Below are 21,739 nucleotides of genomic sequence, written 5' to 3'. Positions count from 1 at the left end.
AGAGAGTGTATAGCAGAGGGCTCAGGACACACCCCTGAGGGGCACCGGTGTTGACCACAAGGGTGGAAGAGGTGTTCTTACCCACTCTGACACTCTGTCTACGGTTAGTGAGGAAGTCCACAATCCAGTTGCACAGAGAGGAGTTAAGTCCCAGTTGGTGGAGTTTGGGACGGAGTTTGTATGGCCGGATGGTATTAAAAGCCGAGCTGTAGTCTACAAAGAGGAGCCGTGCATAGGTGTTCCTGTGTTCCAAGTGCTTCAGTAATGTGTGCAGTAATGTGTGCAGCACATTACTGGCGATCGCATCCTCGGTTGACCGGTTCTCCCTGTATGCAAACTGGTGCGAGTCCAGGGATGGTGGAAAAGCAGCTCTGATGTGTTTAATGACCAGTCTCTCCAGGCATTTGACAGAAATGGGGGTGAGTGCCACAGGTCTGAAATCGTTCAGACATGTGACATTTAACTGTTTTGGGATGGGAACGATGGTTGCTGCTTTGAAACAGGATGGTACCAGTGAACAGGACAACGAGGTGTTATATATAGAGGTGAAGACGTCCGCCAGTTCCGCAGCACAGTCTTTTAGCACCCGGCCCAGCATTAAACATTTGAGTCGGTGCTAAAGTCGCTTCAGTTGTTGCATGCAGGTGATGCTCTGGATGGAAAATGTAAGAGTTCTTAGCTCTTGAAAATGATAGTTGTCCTTTTTGGCATGTAGCACACAAAGGGAGGTATTTTGTCTGAGCTTTGTTCTCACTGCTTAAAATCCAGGTGAGGGTGCTTCCTAATCCGAGCTTCCAGGAGGCAAGTCTCACATTGGGTAAATCTGCACAACAGGACCCCACACAGACTTTGCATTTTGCTGTTTTAACACCATTTAATCTGTTCCAACGTGGCTAGACACTTGAGTCTCTGCTGATTAATTCAGAAAGGTTCAGTGCATTTGTGGAAATGGCTGAAGATGCATCAAAATGTTCTTACATTATTTCAAACAAATACTCAGCAAGTGTCATTCATAGTGGGAAGTACCTTTAGCTGTATTTAAGTTTCATAAATTGCATAAATAGAGAAGACGTGGGTTGATGAGAAATATCTGAAGTAGGATCGACAAGCAACTTCCCAGTTAGTGTGCAAATGACATCATCGGGCAAACTGTGACTCCACTGAATAACTGTTGGATCAAAGATCTAATTTGGGCAACGACCATGTGTTCATGAGTAATGTTCACCCGCTGGAAACAGTTTATCTGATACTACTGTATCACAGATGATGCTTGTGACACTTATAATTTTGTTAAATTAATATTTTGACAACAATAAAAGCAAGTACAATAAGAGACAGAGGCTATGGGATAAAAGAAAGAGAGATCTAATGTCCAACATGGGCCCGGGAAGGACAAACGACCTGCCCACTGTGTACAGCTGGGATAGGCTCCAGCCCCCCAGAAAATAGAAGGGGGGGTCCAACAAGCTCATCTGGCCCCTAAAACAGTAACTTTAGGCCAAAAACGGAGCTCTCCTATGCACACATATTTTATTCATTTCCATCCTCAGTGCCTGTTCTGGACCTGCTCCCAAACAACCCAAATCTCTTCAGCACAATGCAACAATTTATGCACAGGAAGAGCATCCATTAAAGATTTAACTGTTCTGTGATTGTGTGGCAGGATTGTAATTTTTGTTTTGTGTGTAAATAATGTAACTGTTACACTAAAAAGCTGGAATAAGACTTTGACTCTGGATTGGATTATCTACATTTTTCTTCACGGTAGAAGTGGCTTCCAGCATCTGTTGGAAATGAGGGTCTTGGCTGAAATGTGACACTGATGTTTTTTTTCATCTGGGAAAATCCTTTTCTGTTTGCCCTGACTGTACAAGAGGCCATTCCAATTAAATCCATTTAGTTGCTGTCTTTGGTTTCCAGTTGGAAAAAGGTGTTTATTTCTTAACAAATATTATAAAGAAGAAACTATTTGCTTGCAAGTTTGACTACACAAAGATTTGTCTTCTGCTGTGAGACTCTTCAACAGACTAAGGAAGAGAACATGGACATGTGGTCTGGAAATAATTCAGTCTGTGGGTAGTCGACACCCAGCATTTAGGCCTCCGCATCTATACCCACCCCCACTTGTGCCATGTATAGGATGAATTACGGGGTTCTGATTGGCTGAAGGACTTTGGTATAATGGTGTGATCCAATCATGTGTTCTCTCACTGTAGGTTCATGCCTGAGTGTCTCTCACACACAAACTTTGCATTACCCCTTAAAGTCACTTATCACCATGTCATGTGACTCTACTGTAACTGTGGATTTCAATAATATTTGGTCAACATTAATGCAGAGTGGATTACATTACTTTCCATTTGCACTGGTTTCCTGACTATAAACCTTGTACTCTTTCAGTGTGAGCACCTTTTGACTTCTTGCACTTTTGTGAAATTCTGCGGCTTTTTCAATGCAACATGATGCGCCAAAACATGCAAAAGCAATACCCCCCGTGGCTGCAGACCCATCATTATTGCATCAGATTGAATGACACAGCCTTCCCAGAGGTGTTGCAAATCATGGACAATGGTTTAATGAAATCAGAGCAGCAGTTATAACATCATTTCCACATGTGGCTCCATTGCTCTCACTCCAGACCAGTGTGCTGGTTTCCAAATGCAGGCCTATTTACAAATTGTGTGAGGGTGCTTCTGCCCATGATTGCTGCACGAATGGTCGCTCGTGCAACAAGGATCCAATCCCCAGCTTTTGCTATCGTTAGCAAATTCAAGAGTGGAACCACATGACTGATCTGCATCATGTGATTTGATTTTCGTGTAACTTTCCAGTTTGAGGGCCTTTCACTTGATATTTTAAATATTCTGTTGCTCTTTTTTCTAATTGCTGATATTAACTTCCATTTGGAAATGACTAAAAATAAATAAAATGAAGTACAGCAGGAACAGGTCTAAAAGAGAGAATTTCAAAATTTCCCAGCAAAATCCAGAAACAGCTGTAGATTTTTTCTTATTAGAGGAGTAAAGTCTTTATTGTGACCTCATGCAACTATTTAGTAGAGAATAAGGATCGCACAGGGTTGTAGTTGGGGTACAGGGTTGGGGTTAGTTCTAGCAATCAGTACAGGCAGGAAATTTTTCTGTGCAGTCCAGTTCTTACAAGCATATATTCAGTATTTGTTCACTGATCATTGCCCCTAGAGAAACAAACATGCCGAGCAACCATTATCATGTCAGCACAAATATCTTCCAAAGATCACACTGTGGCCGACGAGTACATCACATCATGTGTTTATTTTGATCTTTCTAAATTGTTCCAGTAAATTTGAATAGTTGCAGGTGGAGCAAGCCTTTGATCTCTGCTCAGTTATTTAGTATGACTGAGAAGAAAGCAACGTGAATAAACGTGCTCAAGGACAAGCGTCACTCATTGGCTTGGCAATCTGCAACTTTCTGTGTATTTGGCTAAAGGCGAGGTAGAAGAACGGTGCAGATTCAGTATTTTTGTGACTGTAAATATCTGTGTTTGTTACTAGCTCTGTCATACATGACGTCTGCCCCCGATGGATTCTGTGCTGCAAAAACTCTAAACGTCCTCCTCGCCCAAAACCTCAGATCCAGTCAGGTATGATCATCCAGACATAAACTGAATGAAGGATCTACTGTATCCACTTTCCTCCTCTTTCCTCCTTTGTAATCTTTATTTATAGCCAATCCTATAACTGTTTTTGGAAGAAATTCACTCGTGTGTCTGATTCATCTTTTATAACTGACCATTCATTCACTTTTATTGGGCCTCGTGAGTCACCGGGTAAGTTGCTGTTTATAACTCCAGAAGGCTGTTATCACATCGCCGGTAGCGTGGTGATCAGCAGGGAGCTGAGCGGCCGCCTCACAGGCGACCTTGGCTGTAAAATGATAAGAACAGCTGTTATAAACATCTGCTGTATCAATTAATCTAATATTCCCCATGGGCACGTGGAAAATTGTTAACCTATGACCAAGTGGGTGGTGCTCTCAAAGTCTATTGTCAACAGTGAATGTTGGGACATTAGTATGAATCCATTTTTAACAACATACCTCCTGTCAGAGATCACTTCCACTGTTTGGTCATGAGATGTTCTCAACAGATGTTTTTCCCATTTAAGCATCCAAGTTGTGTTCCTGCCACTACCTGTCCCCGCTCCCACTAGGTCATGAGTACGAGCTCTGTGTCAACATTTACTTTGAGAAAGTCTCACTTTCATCTGCTTTCATTTTCTTAAACTCGTGTATGTGCAGTTTTTGCCACTTCATGACATCTTTCTTCCTGAATCAGATCTGTAATTTCAGTACATTCTGTTGAATATTTGCTATGGAGAATAACAAACTTCAAATCGGTCTCCCATCGGTTTTTCTTTTGCATCACGTCCTTGCATTTTTATCCACAGGAGGCACCAGTGAGCCGGGCGAGGAGAACTCTGGATGAGTCAAAGACCACCTGCCTCCTCCACGTTCGTGCTGACTACCTCTACTACAAAAGATTCAAGTCTGTCGAAGCTGTTGTGGCTCAGGTGAGAAGTTCAAAACTGCTTTATTTGCCACTTAAGAAGTTTGGCTTCAGATATTCAGGATTGCTGCAAAGGTTAGAAAGATTCACAAAAAGCTAAATAGAAACATGTAAAAAAAAAAAAAAAACAGAGCTAAGAATAGTTCTGATTCTTTGTGCTTTTTTGACATCACAAACAAAAGATCCCCTGCCTTTAGGGCCACAGGGCGCTCGTTTAGGAGCACAGTGTTTCTCTATTGGGACATCCTGCAGGAGCATCAAATCACAGCACATTTCCCCTCCTGTTGGCAGAACTCTCCACGCTTTGTTTACACACTCTTAACTGCATTTGGTGTCCTGGATTTTGGGTACACGGGTCACTTAATGTCATTCGTCGATAGTAAAACCTTATCCTAATGAAACAAGTGCAATCATTAGTCAGACTTTAAGTTATCATTCAAGCCTCTTGTTTCAAAATACAGGCAGACAAAAAAAAACTATACTAAATCTATGTTTGTTTACTGCTTATCATCCTTTTTGTAAATGTACCAGCTAGTAGTTCAGTACACGGCGTCAGGCTTTACCTGCTATCATATTATTTAAATATTAAAGGAGCATTATGCTAGGCTAAGGTTGGATTTTGGTCACGACTTAAACTTTTGTCTGATTTTGTATCGACCAACATCAAAGGATTGAGTGGACAACAATTTGTGCTGCATTATTTACCTTTGGGATAGTCAACAATAAAAGTGTTTGCTACCTTGACGCCGAACGAAGATGCAAATGCCAGGCCCCGCTCTGACGCACACAGCAGCTGTGGTGCAATGCACTGCAGGGACATTATGTTGCACTGGCTGCAAACATGGCTAAATGAGGCTCTGTCAGGTGCAAAGACCTGCGCCAGAATTGTTCTCATTTTTCTAAATAGTTTCTTCAGTATGTTCTTTAAAACATATAACTGACAGCTATAAAACTGCCATGCTGAGAACAAGGTGAAGTTTAGATGTTAAATGCGTGGTAAATGGTGAACTGTCCATGCTTACATTGCTTTATCTTGCCTTCCCTTTTTCACCAACTCTTTGAAAACTGAAGCCAAGCAGATAATAACTATGGCTGGCTCTGCCTACCCAAACACAGTCTTTCACATCAGAATCAAAGTTTTAGAAAATCATTGATAAAAATGTGATGAATGGTAAACAGACTAGTTCTTCTTCTATAGTGCTTTTCTGGTCTACCTGAGAACTCAAAGCGCTTTATGCTTTGACATAGGCGAATTTTCTCCAAGCATGACATCCCAGTACACTTCAGACCCAGCCACACCCTCAGACAAAAACTGGTTCATCCCAAGGACAAAACTCTAAAACGCAAGCTAAATATGTAGTGCAGTGCAGCGAGGAGTGCTCAGACCTCTCCACTGGAGAAACCAAACAGCCACTCCATAAACACAAGGCACAACATGGAAGAGCCACCTGGACATGACAAGATCCAGCTGTGCATCTGCATCTAAAGGTCAAAGGTCACTCTTTGGAGTATGCCAAAGTTCATATTTTGGACAGAGAAGGCAGATGGTTTGAAAGAGGAGTAAGAGAAGCCATCTATATCCGCTGTAAACCACCATCTTTGAACAGAGGCAGTGGCTTACAACTCCAACTGTCTGCCACCTACAGTGCAGTTTTGAGATCTCTTCCCAGGCACCTCAACACCCGCTTCACATCTTGCGTCAGATGATCTCAAAGGATCACTTGAAAGGGTTGGGCAAGGTCACACAATGGTTTTACCCGAAACCTCTGCTGATAATGACTCACACCCTTTTTCAGACTTTGGCTCACGTGGTTGGGCACATGATCAATGCACGATCTGATATCGTCGTGTTGGTGTTGTTCCCAGATCAACATAGTAAATGTTGTTCCAGGATCAACATTGCAAGTGACCAATCAGAATGTTGTGACGTCATACTTTTGCGACTTCGGGAAAAACCGCCGTAAAACAAAAAACTGTACTTAAGCTGCGAGAAACCGCCTCTATCCGCCAATCAACGGACCCTGACCCTAACCCTAACCCTTTAATAAACGCTGAGCAGAATTGATATTGTCCTTGCAACATTGGAATTTCATAAATGCACGAATGGCTTGGCGCGCCAAAGAATAACGTCACAACAATGTGATTGGTCACTTGCAATGTTGATCCTGGAACAACATTTACTATGTTGTTCCAGGAACAACACCAACACGACGATATCAGATCATCTCATGATCAATAGTGGGTCAATGACGCACTGAAGGGACAACTCCCACTACGGATTAAATACCTGGGACTCTCCATTTGGTTTTAGAACTGAAGAAGCTTCTCTGACCAGAGGTGAAACAAGTCCAGTCACTTTCTTCCCAAGCTCCTCAGAATACCATGACCTGGAGGACTGAGAACCTGCACAGACATATTTATGTATCATTCATCCATTCACACCGATTTATACAAGCACTGCTTTCTATGCTTAAATGCTTTCTAGGCCAAGCTGGAGGTGGCAGAGGTGATGTTCGGATTTTCACTGGGAATGACAAAGGAGAGGATTAGTAATAAATATATCAGAGGTACAGCTCAGGTTGAGCAGTTTAGAGAAAGAGTTCAAGTGAAGGCTGAGATGGTTTGGATATGTGCCGAGGAGGGACTGTGGATATACTGGACAAAGAATGTTGAATATGGAGCTGCCAGTTAAGAGGAAAAGAGGAAGATCAGAAAGAAGATTCGTGGATGTAGTGAAGGAGGAAGGTTGATGTGAGAGAGGAGGATGCGATGGAGACAGATGATCTGCTGTGGTGTCTCTTGAAGAGAGCAGCTGAATGAAGAAGAAGAAGGCGACAGTGCACAGTGCATCCGCTCTTTTCTTTATTTTTAAACAACACATAAAGCTTAAAGCATGAAAATCCCTCCTTTGTAATGTTGTACAACTGTTGCAGCTGTAGTAAAAGCCAACTCTGAGCTTACAGATGCAAGCTAAAAACATTTTTAATACTTTCCAGTTGAGCAGGCATTGAATTTAAATTTTATTCAATTGTATTTATACAGAACCAAATCACAAAAAAAGTCACCTCAAGGCTCTTTATATGGTAAGGTAGACCCTATAATAATAAAACATACAGCGAAAAAGCCAACAATCATGTGATCCTCTTTGAGCAAGCACTTTGGCGACAGTGGGACGGAAAAACTCCCTTTTAACAGGAAGAAACCTCCGACAGCACCAGGCTCAGGGAGGGGCGGGGCCATCTGCCACGACATCAGCAGACAAGCAGCTAAAAGCTTACTTTCTGCCGATGTCCCCGCATTGCCTCAATGCAGTCAGAAACATAATCAGACAGAGAGGTCACATGATGCATTACTTTAAATTGAGTTTAGTTACAAGATGATACAATAATGCAAAAACCCACTTCAGTATGATTATCTTTCTAATTCCTCCGAATTAAAAACCAATAAAGAGTCATTATTTTTGTGATAAAACAAGATAAGTGCACAGATGTGAGTTCATGCTCCCACGAATCTCTTTTTTGACTAATTAAATCTCTTATTAGTCAAAGTCAAGTCAGTTAATGAGTAAGTCAGTTTGTCCTTAGTTTACTTGTTATTCTCTCTGGAGTTTCTTGTGCTGTCCACCCTTTCAGCACCTCTTTGACCCGCCTCAGATTCTTTCCACCTTAAACAAGCACATTTTGTCTCTGGTTCAGCGCCAGACCTTTGTTGCACAGAGTGAGAAAATATACTGTAACTGATGCCGTGATGGGATCGTTGAGTGTAAATAAGCAAAACCTTGTTGTCAGAGGCTCCTGTCCCAGTTTCAATGTCTCCTACATCCAAGCTGTCAATATTTACATTCATGAGCATTTCCCCACAGGCGCTTTTGTACGTTTGTCTCCTGCTGTGCAGAATCAAACCTGCGCATGTGACCGGTGTGCACATGCTTTGCTGAAACTGTTACAATCTGTGCCAACCACAACAAAAACACCCAGTGTTTTATATAATACCTGACGCGACACATTTACATATATAACAGTCACATTGTTGTCAACAGATTGCTATTGTTCAATCTTTTCAAATCAGCAGGAGAAGGTTATCTTCAAGACGAAAATATCATTTATAGCACTGAAAGGATAAAATGCTAAACCTTCTGAAAATCTTGTTTTTATTTATAAATGAGATAGAATAAGTTATTACGATATATCACTTAATGTTTTCATTTTTCCTTTTCTTGTCTTATTGTGACTTGTTAAAGGCAAAAAAGCTAATTTTTTTTAGCTTAATTCCAGAGAGATTCCTGTTGTTCTCGCATTAACTGTGGTTTCTCAGGTCGCCTCGTACATCCGGGCTGTGAATGACATCTACGACAAGGTGGACTTCAGTGGAATCCAGTTGATCAACTTTAAAGTCAAGTCCCTCAGAGTAAGCTTCAGAACAGTGCACAAACTCCACAAACCTTTGAGCAATGTTCTTCAGTTGCTGATCGCTGATAACACAGTGAAGCTTTTACACATTCAAAATCATGTCATGAACAAGCTTTTTATTGAGATACTTGGGTTCATGCATCAGTCGGTGATGGTGCCCATGTGTCTTCTTCTGGGAGTGGAAGTGAGTCACAGCAGCAAAATAAGCTGAAATACAAGACCTCAGAACTGTGGTGTGTTTGAGTGTTCCTGTGTTTGTCTGTCTCCAGGTGATGACAGAAGAGGATAAAAATGACCCGCTGTCTCCTCTGTACATCGGCCCCGAGAAGCTGCTAAGTCTGTACTCGGAGAACAACTGGGGCAACTTCTGCCTGTCCTACCTGCTCACTGACAGAGACTACAGTGGAGTGCTGGGGCTTGCCTGGGAAGGCAAAGCCGGTGAGTCAGAATCACTTTGGCACTTTTACAAAAATCATAAACAAATGACTTCTTCATGTAACTAATGCATATGCAGCATGGTGGAAACACTGGTTTCCACAGGTACCGTAAATGTAATATTGTGTTTGGTTTCCTCACAAAAGAAGCACACAAAGAATTTGGAACACTTGTTAGGCTACGAATGAACCTTTACTCATTCACTAGATAATGCACAGAGCGAGTCAGGCTCCTGGAAATACGTCCACTGTTTAATAGACTACAAAATCATCATGTAGCTCTCCCTACAAAAGTTTTACGAACCATCTATTGACGGAGACCATCATGCGTTGGACCAGTCGGTGTTAGCGTTGCAACTTTGCCACCCCAGTACAATGATTTAATTAACCGCTATTAAAACATCAGTATAAGCTGTGTTTTGGCTCCTGAATACGAATATGAGCTAAACTCTGGACTTGGAGGAACAACTCAACATTTTTCAAGAATTGGACAAAATAAACTCATTGTTTTTCCACGACACAGAGAGAATCAGTTCTCTTTCTCACAGGTAGCAGACATCATGATGCTATCTTCATATCTTCATCTGAAAGCAGTTTTACAAAGACCAAAAAATGTCATTATTTATTAAAAATCCAAACTTTTAGCATTGGTAAGCATTTTCCAGCAGTTAATAGAGACTAAAATATTTGCTGGAGCATTTCTATACTGAAAAATTAAAAAGGATGCATTGAGAACATAAGCCAGGCTCAGCGTTATGCAAATACATTATACAGAATTATACAGAATGTGTGGATATGAGCCAGACAGTGTTAAAAAGTTTGTAACCTGGAAAAGGAATATTTAAATAAGAATGTGCATTAAATGAGGTATCGAAGTGGGTGTAAGAACTATATACAGTGGAACCCCGACTTACGAAATTAATTCTTCCCGAGGGTCTTTCGTAAGTCGAAGATTTTTCGTAAGTTGAAGCACCCATTGCGCGTTTTGAGTGAGGCGATGCTGAATGATAGGCTATAGGCTAAATGCTAACTAGGACAACAATATGTCGTTCGAGTGGAACAGCGAAGCGAAAGTACGGAAGCCAAGGGGTTGTCATCCGGAAGGCATTGTGGGCATTGTAGGCTCAGCCAATCAGAGCCAACGGGTTTCGCATTTTGCCGTAACACGGGCAGAAATATTGCCGTTCAGTGCCTTTGTAACTTGAATTTTTCGTGAAACGGGGTATTCGTAAGTTGGGGTTCCACTGTATATAGAAACACATATGTTTTATTATGTGCTGGTTGCCCTAAAATGCATCCAAGCATAGTTTTCCTTGTTCAAATGACAATGTTGCACAGTTACAGGAATTAGACAGCTCCCATTTCAAGGCTTTCATACATGCAGTGTTCGGGTCTGAGACATTGAAGTAATAATCCTCAGTTATTCACATACAAACCTGCATGTTGCACAAAGCATTTCTTTTGAAAACATGATGAATTTATTATTTGCATGTAAAATAATAATAAATAAACTCCCATCCCACTTTGCCACAGTATACCTGGATTAGTTCGTACGGTTCAAGCATTAGTCAGCTCCCGTAGATGTGCAGTATCATTGGTGTGCTGGAAGGACTTGACCACATGTATGAGAACTGTTGCAGTAGGAGGTTCTTGCTTGGGTCTATGTCTCACATTCAGCATTTGATTGGTTAAACTCAGGGGCGTGAGAGCAGACCACCAGAATGACATACGATTAGGGTGCGCTGAACCTTTGACACACACACACACACACAGCCGCTCCTAGACGACTTAGAGAGGATTGGAGCTGCATTCCACCACATGATTGCCATGGTGACATCTCACATAAGTAACACACACACGCACACACACACAGTTACACTGTTAGGACTTTTCAGGCTCATGTGATCTCCCATAGACACAGCAGAGAGGTTTGACCTCCACAGACTGATACACTCGACCTCCGTATGACCAGTTTCTTAGTGGTTTCACCACTGGCCCTTAAACTCAAAGACCCCGTTTCCATCTGCAGCCTCAGCAAAGTGCTGCATTCACACACATGCGGACACACACAACCCCCATCCACCACACCAAACTCCTCCTCTAACCCCTCCAAGTTGCGTTTTTCTATGTTAGTGGAAGATGGGGGGTTGGGCTCAGCTCAGAGTTTCGAACCACACCAAGACATTAATTTACCAGACATTACGTTTAGCGTTAATGAATCTTTACAATGGCCTCGAACATACGTATACATACACAAAGGAGGGGATATTCACCAGCTATATTAGACATGGAGAAACTTTAAAGGAAATGCTGCAAAGAAAACTTGAGAAAGCACGGGGTTTTTTTTCCCATTACCATGGTTTGCTTTGAAAATGTAGCTTGTATCTGTAAAATAATTGCTGTATGAAAAGCTAGCCAGAGCACAGCTGCTCTCCTTTAGATCCGACTCTTATTTGTGGTTAATCACCTTTCAGCCTGTGCCGGTGCCGGTGCATTCAGTGTAGGACGTTTAGATCTTTGTCACATGTCACCCACCCCCACCCACTCCCTTTGCCTGTACGCCTCTCTGTCAGCTTTCAAACAAGGACAAAATGTCAAAGCGCAGTAAAATACAATGCAATGCATGCCTTGCAGTTTGGAAAGCAGCAAAAGTAACTAATTACTATTAGGCCAGTTATTTGCTCTGTAACTGTCAGTAGACCAATTAAAGGCTTTATGTGTGTTGTACCAAAAACAGTCTTATTCAGATCAGGTGCATAAAATCTCAGCTATAACAAGCTGTTTAATAACCTTATTCTGTACTGGTGGCATGCAGGGCTCATAACTTGTGACTGAACTTCAAATTAGTCGTCATTCTGTCAGTGATTTTTCACACTGTAATCTGGAGAAATATGTGTGTAGTGAGTGGACAGAACTAATAATATATAATATATCCACATATATATGTCCATATAGCCATATATATCCATAATATATATAATAACAAGAATAATATAATTTCTTTGGTTTCTTCCTCAAACTTTAATCATCTAGGGTCTCTCCTGACACAATTAACTAGAAAAAAAAGTACTTTCTTAAGATTCAATGATTTTTTTGTTGTTATTGTCAATTTCCTGCATGTCCAGTACATGCAGGAGAATCAAAATACTGTTGCTCTCTCTCCTTATTATAGAGAAGAATTAGGAAAGATGAAGGACACATAAAAATCAAACCTATGTACAATGGTAACAGCAGTAATAAAATGAATGCGTGCAAATAAACAGCAGTGGCAGCCTTTTCAATGAAATAGTTTCATTTTGTTATACTGACATTATTGGAGCTGAAAAACATACAAAGCGTAAGACCCCGGCTGATTAATAGCTGTGCTACACACCCGTCAGATTAAGTCTTTAGTCTCTGACCAATAAAAATGCTCGAAACAGCCTCATAACACAGCAAATAAACACACACAACTGCAAGGTCATTGAACTCTGGAGACAAAGACAGCCTTGAGCGGAAGCCTGTATAGACGTACATTATTTACAGTACTTTTGGTTGCCTTCCTGAGTAGTACCAGCATATTATCTGGGAACTAGTTGTTGTTTTTGGCACGCAAAATGTTCACTGCATCTGTTTTTGCTGTTAAAGGTCTTATTTGGGTACTCCGACTCCCCCAGATATGTTCAGGTCTAAGGAAAGACCCTTTACGTCTTTGTAGCGTTTGCTCATTTACATTAAAACCATGTGTGTTTGCTTGTGTGTGTGTGTGTGCTGTGTAAGCATCTCAGTGTTTGTGTGTGCTATGATGTTAACTGATGCTGTGTCACCATATAAACTTTTTTTCTACCGTTAGTGTATGTATACAATATATACACGCATGTTTCCTGCTGATGGTGAGTGCATGTGTGTGTGTCGGTGTGTACATTAGATTTAAGCGAGCCAGATGATTGTTTGCTCATGCAGACTGTGTTTATCCAGCAGGCTAATAATAGGAGTCTTTCAGTACGCGTCCTTTGTGTGTCAGAGACGAGAAGGAGAAAAGGAGAGGAACAGAGTGCAGGCCGACTCTGCGATCGCTTGCACGCTCGCTGCCAAAACCCACAGTGGGGACCTCTAAAGTAACACTCTTTCTAGGAAATGCAGCCCCTTGAATTAGGGGGACCATTTCAGGTCAAAAGGAGGGAATGGAGGAAAGAAGCAGCCAGCATTCTTCATCAATGTGACTGGAAAAGCCGTGCGCGGCAGTTTGACTTTTAACTATGCGGAGGATTTATAGTAATGGCAGTCTATCATAATTCTTTTTGTGTTTTTATCTAAAGCTTAAAAGCCTCAAAGTTTCAATTAACAAAAGATAAAATAGCCTCAAACCTCCTTCGCTTATCTAGAAGACATTTTATTTGCTACTGCTTCCAGCCTGGTGTCATAGGGTACGCTTCTGTTTTTGTTTTCTGACCTCTGATTGTCCCTGACCCTTCCTGTCACACTTACACCCACTGCGTAACAAAGACATGCAGGTGGGAGATCCAGATGCCAGCGACATTTTCCCACAGTCTGCGATGACACCTGGTGTGTTCGGTTTTCTCAGAAACGGACACGTACCTTGCAAGCTTTTCCCGCCAAAATGGTGGCGCTGATAACATTATGTAAGAGGATGTTACATAAAAGTCACGAGACTGCCAAGACCTGCAACCTCAACCGACACACGGGTGCACGGGAACCAATGAAAAGATGGGGAAGTAACTCCCCAGCTGTGCTTTGAAAACGCGGGTTAGACTCCTCCAGTGTTCGGTGTGTTGTTGACAATGAGAAGAACTGACCCTATAAGACTGAAAATTTAGTTAGATAACTATGTCAAACTACTGGTATTCACATCATACTTTATCCAATGAACAGTCTTTCTGACCTATAGGTGTGCAGCCTGACCAATCAGACTGGTTTCTGTAGAGCTAGCTCTGTGGCTGGCCAGCTGCAACATGACATCACTTCCCAGATATCCCTCCATGTGATTGTGGACAGCTGTTTATAATTGTAAGAATGGCTTTCAATGGATATTATGTAAAGTGAAAGGCAATGATGACCACCACAGGCTTTGGTGTAAAAAAAGGAGAGCTCACCTGACTCTAGCCACACCTCAAACTGGAGCCACAGTAGCAGAGCACTGTTGGTTTTAAAGTATTTCCAGTAGCACAAGGTCACTTATGCAATCTTATCACCCTGTAAAGTAACAGGTGCCAGGCTGTAATTAGATCTGCAGCTCGTTTCTGCTGTGATTGTAAGATCTTCCTTATCAACTCAGGAGGCATTCATGAGGTTACAGCTTTGCAGTGACCTGTATTTCTACCTTCCTCAGCTGCTTCAGTGGTTTTTAAAATCCTATGTGGATCATTTGGTTGCAGCACTCAGAAGCTCCCTTCACTCACAAGGTTGCAACAGACGGTCGCCCCTCCCACAGCCTGGTTCTGCCACAGGTTTCTTCCTGTTAAAAGGGAGTTTTTCCTTCCCACTGTCACCAAAGTGCTTGTTCATAGAAGATTGTTTGATTGTTGGGGTTTTTTGGATTATTGTCAATTATTTACCTTACATAAAATTAACAGTGTTGTTAACAAAAAGTTGCCAAAAATGGCCAATGCATCAAATGCAATACAAAAAAAAAATAATATCATCAAAATATATCATACAAAAATGATACAGCAAAAAAAAAAAAAATGTGGATTTTGTTCTAAGGGTTAATAAACATCTGAGTTCCCAAAAAATCTGAATTCTCTGGCTATTTTTGATGGGTTGGGTCTTACAGGATTGAGATGAATTCATAAATGTTACATAAATATATGTAAAGGTTTTTCAGGAGAACGCTGAGATAAATCGGAATGTTCAGAAGTTTCAGCTTTTAAACTATATTTACTTTAAGTATTAACTTTAAGTGTCGCATGCTCAGTGAACCTCACAATCTCAGATATTGTCTTTTATTTTCTTTATCTAAGGAAACTGGGGAGGAGTGTGTTCAAAGCCTGCGACCCTCAAAAACGGTGTTAACTGCACCCTGAACACAGGTCTGGTCACAATTCAGAACTACGGACAGTTTCTGCCTCCTCGACGAGTCCAGCTGACTTTGGCACACGAGCTCGGCCACAGCCTTGGATCTCCGGTCAGTCACCACGAAAAACACCAGCAAAAAACCCCAAAACAAAACATGATTACAATTCAACCATACAACTTATATAAAGATTTTTTCATATATGTCGGAACTTGTTGATGTCAGTTGTGGTTTAAATTATATCTAGAAGGTCGAACAGGAGGCCTTTTGTAGATATTGCAGCTGCAGACAGAGCAAGTTGTATTCAGTTGTATTTATCTGAGTGTACTGTTAGCATTTCAACCTCTTACCTTTAAAAAGTACATCTCAATCTTCTGTGCTGCTATATCTCCATGGTGCAGAGCGTATGTTGCTAATTTCCAGAACTACTGCAAGGCTCCACGACCACAATTTCATGTTCATGTAAATCAAATTGTGGGTTATTAGACAGATGGTGCTTTTGTTGAGAGACAGTAATGACTTAGCATTAGCCTAGCTTTAGTGACAACAGTGCTCCATGCACCAAAATAAGGCCAGGTGATTTCTGACTGAAGGATTACCTGTACTGGAATCAGTCTTACTCATGGTTAATAACTCTATTGAAATGAAAGCCAGATTGCTCAGCACCAAGAAAACAAAATTAAATGTATCATACCTTTTCTTTTCTTCTTCTTTTTTTTTTTTAGTGCAGCCATATCTGCTGCTGTTTCTGTTTGTTGTACTAATGAGTGACGGTAAAACGTGAGGAGACTTTTCATTCGATTTGCACGTTTCATGGGTTCAGTGTATCCTGGATGTCTGTTTGCTAGTTTCAACCTGAATCATTTCCATCTTTTATTTAAACATAAAACGTCGTTGGCTGTTTGCTGAACGTGACGAGTCCCAGAGATTCAAAGTGTTGTGTCGCATATTCTCACACGGTTGTTTGCACTGGAACAAATTGTCTGTGAATGATTCACTTCTGTGGGCGTTGGAGACCTTGTCCTTTATTGACTGGTTTGTTTTTATAGGGACCCCTGTCTCAGTCTCACTGGTACATCTCAAAAAAGGGAACGGGAGGAGCTCTGATGTCAGTCACTTGTGTCCTATGGTTACTCTCTGTTTGCCTGGCAGTCTCTTCCGCCACCTCAATAACAGCACACATGTTATATAAGCACACAAATGCCTGCACCTCAGTATGTGTGACAGCTGCTAACACCTCCAACCTTTCTCCTGCTGCCCAAAACGCCAGCAGCACTCCACACTCTCTTCTCACCCTGCTCTCTATTATTCATATTACCACACACTAAAGAGCCCTCCGAGGCATTCCTGAGCAGATTAGCTCTGCTATGTCAGACCCTGCTGCCTTTTTATAAATTAAACTACTGTAAGCACAGAGCACCCCTCTAATATCTTTGCTCCTGTGACAGCCATGTTTCCAGGCTGCATAGGATTGAGGAAGACATAAAGACATGTGACTGAAGGTCTCCCCTGCAACTTCATGGTGGAAAAAGCACAGGGGTGCACTGTGATGGGGAGAAACTTTGATTAAAAAGACGCTTTGGCTTTCAGAATATTTCTCTTCCAAACTGTGTATCTCTACACTGATTTTTAAAAATGAATTCATCAGGTGAAAGATAAATTGAAATATAAAGAGGACATCATTGATGGGTTGGAAACAAGACCAAAGTTTGCAAAGGCGACCTTCACTATCTAAACCATTACACCTTGCAACTGTAAGTCAGCAACAACAAAATGAATTTTTGAAGGTCATTTATCAGACTGGCTTCCAGGTTAATATCTGAAAAGTTATATCTTTTCTTTGCTTTACCTCTAATATGAATGGATAAAAAGAAAATTACTATCAAAACCATCAAAGCAGATTTAGGCAGCAAGTCTTAATTTGCATTAAGTTGAAACGTCTTTTTTCAGGTGTAAAATGTAAATAAAAGCAAAATGCAATGATTGGCAAATAAACTGATCCGCAAGGCCAGTAATGTTGTGGGGATGGAGCTGGACTCCCTTAAGGTGGTGTTGTAGAGGCGGATGTTGTCCAAGATAAGGACAATGTTGGATAATACCTCCCACCCACTCTATGACATGCTGGCTAGCCACAGGAGCACGTTCAGTGAGAGACTGAAAAGCACCACTGAACGACACAGGAAATCATTCCTGCCCGTGGCCTTTACAACTGTAAACACTGCAACAGTTACACCCTTTTTGCACACGCTCTTTTCTACTCAGTAATGTTGTTGTCAATATTCTAGATATATATTTATAATCACCTCTGTCAATCCTTGATATTTATTATTGAGTGATTTGTATTGTTGTATTTGTACTGTGCTATTTCTTACATCTGTAAATCTGTAACATATTGTATTGTTAAATAGTCTAGCCTGTTTCTGTTACTGTTATTCATATTCATATAGGAACGCTTTTAAGTTTTTCCCCTGTCCCCATATTTGTTTACAGGTGTTGCTGCTCCATAAATCATATTTACTTAAACTGTATAATCATTGATTGCTTTATCCTTTGTTCTTGAATATTTTGTTGTCCCACTCCTTATTTTCTCATTGTATTCTGGGGGGTGTAGTGCATAGAGCTTATGTATATTTGTATAAGAAGAAACATTCAGTACCTCATAAAATACAAGGAAATAGCACACCAGGTTTTTCCTGAATTGGAAAAGCTTTCTAGTATAAACACTTATCTTTGTTTTTGGTTATGTTTAACCTAAAATCACATCGTGTCTGTGAAAACAGCATCTGTAGACTGCTACAGGTGCTCAAAAAGTAAACAGGAAGTGCTGTTACATACATCTCTGCAGAGGTATTGAACACAGCTTTGCTTTTCTTCCTGTTTTTCAGCTTTAAAGATAGCGTAGTTCTGGTATACACTAGAAGCGAATACAAGGTTTGGTGTAAAGTCTGAAGCCCCCACAAAAGAAACTGAGGCATGAGAGTGGAAACACAATTCAAGTTAGTTTTATGCATGCTGAAAGAAAGAGTTCCAACATATGCTGTGTTGCAGTGCCCTGGCAAACCCAGAGCTGCAGATAGTGACAGATAAAGTGACGACTGTATAATCACCAGTGTCTTTCAGCCTAATCTTAAACATATGCAAAAATATCCACATCAATGCCGTTTCCCTCAGCATGTTTGCATGTTCACTTCAAGTCTCTGCATTAGACTAATAATTCATCAGAGACTTTGACATCCTAAGAGTATGAGCTCCAGAAAAAGAGGAAGCTCTAGTTTTATTGCACATGTGGAACACATCATTAGATGGACAGGGGATTCAAGATTTGTCTTTTTGCTCTTAAAAGTAAAACTGCCCTTTCAGCTGAGGCCTGCTGATGGACATGACTGGAAAAGCTCCTCATCATGATCAGTGAAGGAAGTTGATTCCCCAAACTATATTTAAGAGGTGGAAGCAAATATCTTCATGCTTGCCGTTTTGTCTGTGTTTCAGCACGATGAGGGCGCTAACTGCGGGAACCTCGGCTCCGATGTCGGTAAAGGCAGGTACCTGATGTTTCCTTACGCCACAGACGGGGCGCGTGAAAACAACGATAAATTCTCACCCTGCAGCATCAAACACGTTAGCAACATCCTGAAGCTGAAGAAAGATGACTGCTTCACGGGTGAGGAAGAAATATCAGTGTCCTGCATCCTGTTTACATTGTGCACTAGTTGCTGCAGCCTTCAGGCTATATCTGTATGTGTGTATCTGCTCATGTGTTTATCTGCTTGTCTGTTCATTTTGGGCAGTCAGTGATCAGCCCATCTGTGGAAACCAGATCATAGAGGAAGGTGAGGAGTGTGATGTCGGTAACAAAGATACAGATCTCTGCTGCTACAGTGCTAAAGAGCCTGTAGGAATCCAGTGTCACCTCAAGCCTGGTAAAATCTGCAGGTACTCCACATGTACACAACATCAAAGTGTGCGAAAATGATTTCCAAAACTGTAATTAGCTGTTCAGGTCTTTCTGAATATTTGTAGTTCAATCATGTATGGGTTTGAGGTTAATAAATTTAAATATTCATCATCAGTCTTTCATCGAAACTATTTATATTCTAGTTTCGAGATGCGGCTTTGTTTAGTTTAGATGTAGCTCTCATGTGCAGCCATGTTTGTGGTGTTTTTTCTCTTCCATTCATCAGTCCAAGTCAGGGCCTGTGTTGTGGTCAGAATTGCGAGTTTAAGCCAGAGGGTCAGAGGTGCGACGAGGAGACAGACTGCCAGAAAGCGAGCGTGTGCTCAGGACTCTCCCCGCTCTGCCCCAAGCCAGCTGCCAAGGAAAACCTCACTGTGTGCAGTCAGGGCACGCGTGTCTGCCTGAATGGGGTGAGGCGGGCACATCCACCACACCAGAGCGTTACTTAACACACTCCGTTACCCAATGAGGGAAAGTGTGCAAGTGTGCAGCAATGTTGCAAAGCATGTGAATCTTGACCTTGAAAGCAGCACATGGCAATAGACTTTCAGTATAAGGTTCATTTAGTAGCTTTTCCAGAGATTTCTTTTTCATCATGTCCACTCGCCAGACACCTTATAAGGTGAAGATGGGCACAGTGTGGTCATAAGGACATGGTCATAGTTGGCAAAAATACTCAGGTAGGCTGTGGAATTTCTCTAAGCCAAATTCTGACTCTACCATTAGAATGTCGCAGAACTTCAAAGAGACTCATCAGACCAGACAACAGATTTCCAGTCTTCTAAGGTTCAATTTTAACAATCCCGTACGCGCGGTTTCTTGTTATGAGCTAATAAGAGTGCCACCTGGAGTGGTCTTTTGCTACTCTGGTTCATCTTTCGGAGATATGAAAAAGAGTTCTTCATATGTTGACACAACCTCTGACATCAACAAGGCATTTTCATCCATGAGACCTGCCAGTGAGTGGATATTTTTTCTTTATTAAGACCACTCTCTGTAAACCCTCAACATGGTTGTGTGGTAAAATCCCAGCAGATCAGCAGTTTCGGATATACTCAGACCAGCCTGTCTGGCAACAACTCTGCCACATGATTGGTTCATTAGATATTTACATTGTTCAGTTGAGCAGCGGTTCCTAACAAAGTGTTCAGTGAGTGAGTTTGTTGTGTTGTGTGTCAGCTCTGTCTACACCTAATATCGTGATCATACAAAAATATCAGTGTCAATGCTATTTGTTGTATTTGGCACAACAAGCAACCTTTTTTTGATAAAACCGTGTCGCCTGCATACGCAGAAATTCACATTACAATTCAGCCAGAGTCTCACTTATTTTAAATAAAAGTTAAGAAATGTCTTCACTTGAAATCGTTGCTGCAGAAAGGTGATTTAACTGCAAACTAGCCTTGCTTTTATATAGTAGTTCTCTATTGCAAAGAGACGTGTTACAGATGAGTTGCACTCATCAGTGCAGACTGACTCAGACTGATTGCATATTGCAGACAGAATGCTAACATATAAGCAGTCTGTCTACTTTTATAGAAGAGAGCACAATTATTTGCAAACACTCACCAGTGTGTCTGAGAGTGCAGAGAGTGCAAGTTGCCTCCCATCAGCTGACTTGTGCATTTGCCTTCTGATTAAAAGTGATTGAGGGCGTTGCACACAAATAAGTTCGGCTGTTTCCAGTTTCTCATTTAAAATACAATCAAGTGCTTCCTGTTTTTGTTTTAGGTAGCACGAAATGAAAATTATCTTGAAATAATCAGAACATTTAAAACCCACTGTCTGTGCTTACTGGCAGGTATTACAGGTGTAAACAAAGGTGCCATTTTAACACAGCATTTCTGAAAAAAGAAGAGAAAAATCCTTTTTAGCCAGCAGGATAACAACAGGATCTCCCTCCAAAATTAAACACAGACGTTACTCTGTCCTCTCAGCAGGAGAGCATTTATTCCAGCTGTGACTGTGGTCTCCAGATGTTCTAACCTCATCTAACCTGGATGACCTGACCCGGGAACATAAAATATATAATCCCAAACGTAAAACATGATAAAAGGCTTTTTAGGAGATGTAAGTAATAGTGTAAACCAAGAAAGGGAAAACGTATCTTTAGTTAAAATTCTCAAATTCATCTTTTTTTTTTCACTGACACTGATATATTATTTCCAACGAAACACAAAAGAGAAAAAAAAACTTCAAACAAACATATTCGGTTCATCAAAACATGTCAAACATAAATTTACTTCAGGCTTAAAAAACAACAACAGTGAAACACATCTGTGATGCAGATCCCCACATTACAAAGTCTCAGAAAGTAAGAGGCAGTTTCTAAACTCTGTCGAACACTATATAAGTGTCTGTAAGTGTTATATACACTGAA

General features: G+C 41.1%; 1 protein-coding gene across 1 annotated transcript in view; it reads left to right on the top strand.

Moving 5' to 3' along the window:
• si:ch1073-396h14.1 (disintegrin and metalloproteinase domain-containing protein 10) overlaps positions 1-21,739 on the top strand; it is a 33,790-nt gene that overhangs the window by 8,032 nt on the left and 4,019 nt on the right. Inside the window, exons 5-12 of the mRNA XM_005920789.3 lie at positions 3,536-3,624; positions 4,430-4,552; positions 8,863-8,955; positions 9,227-9,395; positions 15,352-15,515; positions 18,894-19,065; positions 19,193-19,337; positions 19,586-19,769. Of these exons, the coding sequence (XP_005920851.1) occupies positions 3,536-3,624; positions 4,430-4,552; positions 8,863-8,955; positions 9,227-9,395; positions 15,352-15,515; positions 18,894-19,065; positions 19,193-19,337; positions 19,586-19,769 (1,139 nt within the window). The remainder of the gene's footprint in view (positions 1-3,535; positions 3,625-4,429; positions 4,553-8,862; positions 8,956-9,226; positions 9,396-15,351; positions 15,516-18,893; positions 19,066-19,192; positions 19,338-19,585; positions 19,770-21,739) is intronic.

The sequence above is a fragment of the Haplochromis burtoni genome, unplaced genomic scaffold (genome assembly GCF_018398535.1).
Source record: "Haplochromis burtoni strain Fernald_Lab_line unplaced genomic scaffold, NCSU_Asbu1 Contig_42, whole genome shotgun sequence".
Lineage (NCBI taxonomy): Eukaryota > Metazoa > Chordata > Actinopteri > Cichliformes > Cichlidae > Haplochromis > Haplochromis burtoni.
This window is presented reverse-complemented; position numbering and strand designations above follow the sequence as displayed.